This window comes from Perissodus microlepis, chromosome 3 (assembly GCF_051167445.1).
Source record: "Perissodus microlepis isolate ML-2025 ecotype Zambia chromosome 3, ASM5116744v1, whole genome shotgun sequence".
NCBI lineage: Eukaryota > Metazoa > Chordata > Actinopteri > Cichliformes > Cichlidae > Perissodus > Perissodus microlepis.
In genome coordinates this window covers 29,462,855-29,471,410 of record NC_140463.1, presented here as the reverse complement: position 1 = coordinate 29,471,410, position 8,556 = coordinate 29,462,855, and the positions used below count along the sequence as shown (strand labels likewise).

Genomic DNA, 8,556 nt, shown 5'->3' with positions numbered 1-8,556 from the left:
TTATGTTATTCAGATCAGAAACAGAAGCTCTGACAATGTCAGCATTTTAAAGCTATACCATGAATATTGTGCAGTGCTTTCACCCACATTTTGAGGTTGTAACTGTATTTTGCAGTGCATTTCCTTGTTTACAGTTTTTCTCAGTCGCGTTGGTGCTTTTCTCACATCACTATTAACATTTGCACAGCAGTTAGTGTATTTCTCAAAACATTTGGTGCAAACTGCAAAACCTAGTGGATAACCTGCAAAAGCAGGTCACTTGCTCAAAATCAATAATCCATTCCTCAAAAGCAAGTATTCATGTCAATGAAACTACCGGTGTCATCAAAGTGAGAAGTCTTGACACCATCTTTATGAACAAGATAGTCAAATGGCTTTGTCATGTTTTCATTATGACAGTTCACAGTATTCTCTTAGTGTTTTCCAATGCAAAAAAGGTCAGAATTCGGTGACACTACCCGAAAAGGCTCAAGACAGCACTATACACTTTTTGTACAGCCAAGTACAGTAAAATCTACAGAAAAGTTAGACATTACTGTAGTTAGGGAAGTAAGTGAGTACAAGACACTGAATATGTATGTTTCACATTTTTACTGTGTAGGCTGTTTGTAATTCTACAACATTGTGCAAAAGAAAAATACTCTACAGTCACTTATTTAGAATAAACATAAGAAACACCCTTTTGGTAGAGCTGTGCACAAATGTGAACAATATAACAGTACATATTGTAACTGAACATACGTAAATCATTCTGACCACATATTAAAGAACAAAAGAGAAAGAAAAAAAAAAAAGGATTACCTGTTATTAAACCCCAATTCTTTTGTCCCCATGATAGAACAGAGAAAACCGACTCATAGTGTGTTAAAACATTTATATTTCTTTTTATTCAATCATCTTCCGGAAGAGAGAGACCCCTGCACAGCCCAAATGCCAGTTGCAGGATCTCTAACATTAGAATCATAAACTGTGTCTCATATAGGTATTATTTTGGTACTTTACACGTCACACAGTTTCGATACAAACATTCCTTATATGGCAAAGTTCCTCTTTTCTGTCTGGCTTCCTGTATTTATTAATATGCTTGTATAGCTCTACACTAACTTCCTGTTTTTCAGTCTGGCTGAGCACTTAGTTTATGAGTCAAAAGTGGCCTTGCTTTGCAAACCTTCATTATTAAAGTACAATCTAATAATAATAAACAATATAATAAGAAAATAAGCACTAAGGATATATTAATTACATGACACTGTCCAACAACCCAGAGAAGCCTACATTAAAAAACAGTTCCAAGAATAACTTTTCTCCTCCTGCTGGGTTTGATTTGACTGCAGGGGTTGATACACACTCCCGAGCATTGCAATGGCATCATCAACATTTTTTCTGCACAGACCTACAATCAAGAAAGCAGACTGCTGGGCAGTAGAGCTGATATGAGGGATCCTTGGGTCATTCATTACTTGAATATTAAAGCATTGCAGGGCATAAGCTGACACTGTAAAGTGGTTAAAACAACAGTAAGTAAGCTTTAAATAAAATCAACAAGTCTCTGATCAAAAAAAGGAAAGTGGTATTATCAAAGAAAAGTTGACTTTGCATTACCTGAGTTGATCACAGCAAAGGGAAACATCTCCATTGCTTTCTTTTTAAATGCCAGGAACACAGTGAGCTTGTTGAGTACAAGGCGAATGTTGGTGAGACGCTGGAGAGGATGGGACGAGGCAGCAGTCTTAACCCCTTGGAGGATGGCATGTGCCACAGAATCGGGGTCCAATCCACCAGATCCTGGACAACCATTCAAACAAAAGTCCATAAATAGCTTTGATGTTTCATGCATTTTTAATGACTCCCAGACTACTCACCAGCACAGATGGCAGGAACGGCCAAAGACTTGTAACCAGAAGACTCACAAAGTTGAATGATGCGACGAAGCAGCTGCTCGATGGCAACTGTATCTTTTTCTCCACACACGTGTAAAATGGCTTTACAAGGGAACATGCCAGGCTGGGTTTCCAAAATCTCTCCACTGTTCACGTTTCCTGCATGGATGCGATAAAGACAACATGAGATGATACGAATTGTTAGAAATGATTTACGATGTAAATATAAATTTGGAAATATTTTTCAGAATCATTCTTCTCACTGTTTTTTAGTGCAGCCTCAACCTGAGGCCCAGCCTTTCTTAGGATGTCTTTGCACACTCCATCTGTACATAAATAATAATAATAATAATAATAATAATAATAATAATAATAACCATCACTGAAATTGTTGTAATGCAAATGGACTGTAAAGGCCAGTCAGCGCTCCTACAATATCCTCTTTAATACACAATGGGTCCTGTCTAATTTATGGTGCTTGGATGGTGTTCAACAATGAGTAGCTTTTGTTTACTCATGACATAACTAAATGTAGTTTTAAATTGCCTGAACAGTACTTTACCTGTCTGAAAGTCTCTGAAGTCCGTTGTGTTCACCACAGCATCTGTAGTCTCAATAGTGATGTCACCAAACACCACTTGTAGTTTAACTCTGCCTTTCAGAGTTATGGTGATGTCAGCAAGGTCACTCGTGGGTGCTGAGAGGAAGAAGAGCAGATTAAGTTTAATATTTGCCTCATGTTGTTGCTGTATTGTGTTCTTTAGTACAAATTTGATGTAGTTCCAGTACTTTGAAGATGTTGTTTTTCTCTGATGAGGACCTGACAGGATCTCTCCACCAGTTCTGTGTTTTGTCTGCCATCTCCCTGAAAGTACCACTGCACCGCCGGTTCATTTAACACCACTGTATCAGTTGACAGCTGCTTTAGACTCGTGGCTAAGTCTGTCTGAAATTTCTGAACCAGAGAACAAGGACCCTTCACGAGCACACAGGGATGTGGAACATGTGAGGCTTCCAAGGTCACATTAGATTGCTTCATACCGATCAGGCCTAATACTTTATCAAAGCAGTCAACCAGTTCAGGATGTGGCAGTTTCATTTCTTCAGTCGTAACCTTATTTATCTGGAAGTCACGAAGGACCTCACTGAGCTTTTTAACACCTTCACTGTAGCCCACCAGTCGTACTTTGGTCATTGCAGTTCCACTGGCTCCTGGAATGAAGCTCACATCCACTCTTAACTCGCTAATGTTTGCTTCTTTCTTCGCTTTCATCAGGATTTCCCTCACTCTGTCTAAATCTGGAGGTACTGCTGCAGCTCCCTGCAGCTCTATAATGTCCGATTTAAGGTCTCTCATTAATGCTGCCTCGGCCTCATTCAGAGCATCAGAGGACAAACTGGACAGAACCAGATCTGAACCTACCTCAAAGAAAACAGGGTTTCTGAGGCTCTGCTGGAAACGAGCTTGGTATTTGGAGATGGCTCCACTGGTTTTGATGAAGATTAGCAGAGCTGTGGGGAACTTGACTCTTTTTTCCTTTATGTTCTTAATCAGTTCATCCAGTTTTGCAGCTCCTGACTGCACCTCTTTGTCAGGGCCCTCCAAAGTGATTGTGGCACTACCTCTGATGACTTTAACATCTGGATAGTTAGCGAACATTTCTCGATTGAACTCTTCTTCTGTGAGCTTGAACAATTTCTCTACAAGTGGCAGCTCTTTTTTGGTGGGTAGGCTTTTTTCCAGAATTGCAATCTTCTCCTTCACAACATTAACCTCTCCCACAACCACAGCATAGCCACTCTCTGTGTAAACTTTGATATCATCTGTCTTAAAGGCCGAGTCCTGCAGTACCATTTTCACTTGTTTTGGTTTGACCACATGATAGCAGAGGTAGGTGTCGATGAGACTGGTGAAGACCCAAGCCAGCTGTTGCTCCACTTTCTCTGCAGAGCATCCTCCTGGCGCTTTCCTCATGTCCTCTCTAACTACAGCCTTCTCCTCCTCAAAATTAAACTCCACCGTGCAGCCGACTGAAGAGAGCTGCTTTTCCAGAATTTTGAATGCTTTGAGGTTGTCTCTCAGGTAATAAAGCAGGAAAATATCCAAGGAGAAAGTCTTCTGAAGACCTTTAGCTGTCTACAAAAGAAAAATAATTTTAGACAAATAGAAACAGTACAGCTCCAGCCCCCACCCCCAACAGCACTGACACAGTTAAGCTGAAGAGAATAGATGTATGGATCAGTGGATAAACCGTTTTAAGTAACAATAGGCATGCATATCTAATTAAAGTGCCTCATGCCTGAGTAACTCATAGAGCATTCAAAACGCAGGTGTTCAAAACTGGTTTGGCTGGTCAGACGGTGACTTTGTTTGCTTTGGTTTGTTTTGTATGTTTTGCCATTATTCAAACAGCAGAAGGTTACTGAAGCTCAGAGTTAAACAATAACTGCTTATAAAGTGAATTTAAACTTATGACATTTTTGACTGCATAGGAAAGCAATGCTTGACTTCTGTTGCCTCCCAAATAAGAGTACACTCACACACACACACACACACACTGAATAAATGCAGTGTAAATGTTACAACTGTTGCATATAAGTATTAGGTTAATATGAGGTAAAACAGTAACCAGGACTTACACATTTAGTTCTCTACAATTATTTTGGTCATTGTATTGTGTTGTCCTCTTGACAAATAAGCAAACTGAATGTGTGGCGCACTGTTAGTACCCTACTCACTTGGCAGCCCCTTGCAAATGTAGTATCTCAAAACATGCTCTTGATCTAAAGTATATCAGAAAAACAAAGTTCAGCTGTTATGGGAATGCACATATCTAAACTGTAAATTTGGACTCTAATCTACTTGTAATGCATTTGAACCCAGCAGGGCTTCTTACCTTCTTTTTCCTTAAAACAGATCCGGTAGGTTTTATCTCCGACCTTTTCTATTATCCCACAGTCACCTCCCCCAGAATGTCTTTTTTTCTGAAAGTATCTCCTGATCTTCTCCTTCTCACTGTCTGTGAGCTCCTCAGCTTCAAAGAACACTGGGTGCAGACATTCATCCATTTTGCTTCAAATCCTGATCTGGAGAAAAGCTTTCAATGTCTTTCAAACTAGCTCCACAGTGAAAAGTGATCTCACCTTTGATTTGCATTTCCACTTCACCATACCAACAAAGGGTGTTTTACATTATGAACACACACAGTGTGATCGCTGACAGCTGATCAGCTGATCAGCTCTAACTGGGACATTTCCTGTAAAGGTGTATTTATAGATACTGATCAGAACTATTAAGGGAACACTTCTGAGCTTGAAATATTTAAGTTGGAAATCTTTACTGACTTACTCTCGGTGACTTGTTGAGAACAAAAATGATGCAACTCTAATCCAAACACACATCAGTGGAAACAAAAATCATGAAGCGTTTGAGTGTTGAATTAAAAAATGTTTCTTTAATATTTTGTCAGTATAGCATAAGATTATTTATTTGACCAGTATGAAAAGCTACACTTTGCACTTTATCTTTGGTGAAGTTTTTATTAATGTTACAGCACATAATAGAGGTCATGACAGAGGCAAAGAAAGTGGAAATGATCCACAACAAAAGTCTGACCAAGATACTGGTTCAGCACAGGTGTTCAACTTAAAATCATTTTATACAACAGGAAAAAAAACATTCTTACTAAATAAAAACTTCAAAAACTGACATTACCACTACAAACCAACAGATGTCCTACAGAGACAAAAAACTCTTTGTCCTTTCTTATGTTTTACTTTCATTTTCTGGAACACACCCCATGACGTATGTTAACCTTTACGGGCATTTCAAAGTTTGTCTTCTTATCCATGCACATAAAATTCTGTTCATTTTGAAATGATACCGAAAACATAGTTGCGACCATCTTAATATGATGTTGATTATGATATATAATCTTTTTTTTTTTCACCTGTAGTTATTTAATGACAGAGAAAAAAACACTCTGCTGATGCACAATGAGAACAATGAAGCCTTTAATCCACCAATGCAATGAACTCCTCTGTGATTAATAGGCTTGTAAAACTTGTCTGTGTGATAATAAACAGAATGTATACAGTTATTTGCACAAATCATAAACATCTTAATTTTTTTATTTGTCACACAAATAGGTGATTTCATGTCTCCCAACTTGCCATGAAGTTTTAACGTTCCACGTAACAGAGTAAGCATGGTAGTGGTAGAAATTAGAGAGTCAATGAGCCATTAAATGCTAAACTGATTTCCTCTCCACAGATATGAACGATCGCCCCATGTTATTGCGATTAGGATTAGGATTGAACTTTATTGTTATTACACATGTATAAATACAGGGTAATGAAATGCAGTTTGCATCTAATCAGAAGTGGAAGAGTAGTAATTGTAATAACAGCAGATTATTTACAGATAAGTTATGTAGAGAGCAAATATACAGATGTACTATGGGCAGATGTACAGATATACTGATATATACAGTATAGTGCAGAAAAATGATGGAGTAGTTACAAACAGATTATGTACAGAGAGACCAAACATACAGATGAACAACAGACAAATGTACAGATGTACTGTTGTACACATATGTACAGACATACAGATGATCTGTGTAGCATACAGATGTTCTATATTGCTTTATAGACGGGCAGATATACAGATGTACTATGAACAACTATACAGATCTGCTAAATATATACAGATGTAAGGTGTGTAGTAAACAGAGCTACAGAGCCTATGACTATATCTACAGTAGTGGAGTGGAGTGCTCTGAACAGTCTGTAATAGTGAACAGTGTACACACTATAACATGGACTATGCCAGTGGTTCCCAAACTTTTTTTGCTGCGCCCCCCTTTGTTTTACAAGAAAAATGTTCGCGCCCCCCTTGCGTGCGCGCACATGCACGCACGAACACATCCTCCAACCACACACACCCATATTTTGCTCCACTGCGGTTTATTTCACACCTCAAACATTTAGTAAACAATTAAGCAAATACAAGTAATCTGCAATAAATGACAGGTAGTAAGGAAATAAACTACTAACTCTTTTATGCTACGTCCACACCTACACGGGTATTTTTGAAAACGCAGCTGTTTTGTCCACACGTAAACGATGTTTCGAATCACCGAAAACGGAGATTTTTTAAAACTCCTTTTTTGCGTTTATGTGTGGAGGAGGAATACAGACTTCGTCACGCAACATCAAAGGTATGTGCCTTTTTTCACGTCAGCTGTGCGCTACGTTATTGTTTACATGAGATGAATTGAAGAATGGCAGATAGAGACGAAATACTGTTAATCTGACAATCTTCAGGTTTTACACACTTACATATACACACGCAGTTACTGTCCCTCTATTTACAAAGGCAGAGGCGTCACGGTGTGATTATTTTACGTGTAGTTGTTTTTTTCCTGTGTAATAATATTCAACATTGCTATCAATACATTTTTCAATCCCTCTGCAAAATGGGTTCAAAAACATAAACAACTGTTGGATACTGTTTGTCCGTGATTTGTACAGGGGAACAAATTGTGGCAGGATCAGCCTGATGTTATTTGCATCCCACTGTAACTTTACTGTATAAAGTGCTAACATCTCCAAAATGTCAGGAGTAGTTAGTCATTACAACAAGTGTTTGTGAACTAAAAATCAAGAATGTGGGATACTGTTTGTCTGTGATTTGAAGAACCCAGCACATGCTCCCGACGAAGGGAAAACCAATTCTGTATGGGGGTGCCTACTGGGGTCAGCGGGGGAGCTGGCCCCAGGGAGGGGTCACTTGCCCCTCCCTTCCTTCCCTCCCCATTTCCAGCTGCCTCCCTCTTCCCGCTCCACCACAATCACCCACACATGCAGGGCCTTGGGGTAAAGGTGTGTCACCAGGGTGCAGGGGAGGCATCCCCCCCTCTGTCCCCTTCTGGCTTCTTGTGCCTCAATTTTATCCCACAACTTAGACATTCACATTACTCACACTCTCATAACACATACATATAGGATCTTGGGGGTGGGCACGCTACACGGACTCCAAAAGACCATCAGGGTGTACACCTCACCCCTGGCGTCGTTGCCCACCTCTCAATTTTAAATACACGTAGACACTGAGGGCTATCAGGAGGGGCTATGCGCTTACCTGCTGCTCTCTGGCAGGTAGCTCCATGCCCTCCTGGGTTTTAAATGCACCTTAGAACACACATGCATCAACACTACATATGAGCGGGCGGAGGGAGGTTTGGAGTCTTCTCACACCCCCGTTCTCTGTGACCTGCTGGAGCGGGGGGCCGGGAGGAGGAGTTGGCTGCTTCTCCCCACCGCAGGGGGGGAGAAGTCTGCAGATGTTTGCGTCCACTTATTTTGAAAAAAAAATGGGTGGATTTTTGTCTTCACTGGTTCACTGGTAACTGTTCAATAGAGTATATAGTTGGTGGATGAATTACAAGTGTGAAATCTGTGAAAACAAAGAAGAAACACGGCGTCTAAAGACAGCATCATGGAGCAGCCTGAAACTACCAACACTGTGGTACAGAGCATCCAGAGAAACCACAGCTGTCAAAAGACAACTATTATGTTTTATCATGCACAGTCTGCTCAAACATATTTATTGCAGGCAAGTTTAAACGACACTAGTAGGCACTCAAAGACAACAAATGACTGCTGCAGTATG

General features: G+C 39.9%; 1 protein-coding gene across 1 annotated transcript; it reads right to left on the bottom strand.

The window, feature by feature from the left end:
• Positions 1-463: 463 nt before the first annotated feature.
• LOC146391037 (uncharacterized) lies at positions 464-4,997 on the bottom strand. The gene is made up of 8 exons (XM_084922661.1): positions 4,778-4,997; positions 4,620-4,664; positions 2,670-4,013; positions 2,443-2,577; positions 2,144-2,206; positions 1,863-2,039; positions 1,603-1,785; positions 464-1,495 (listed from the first exon to the last, which is right to left on the bottom strand). Exons 1-8 carry the CDS (start codon positions 4,947-4,949, stop codon positions 1,272-1,274), a joined length of 2,343 nt encoding a protein of 780 aa, XP_084778787.1. The 5' UTR covers positions 4,950-4,997; the 3' UTR covers positions 464-1,271.
• Positions 4,998-8,556: the final 3,559 nt, after the last annotated feature.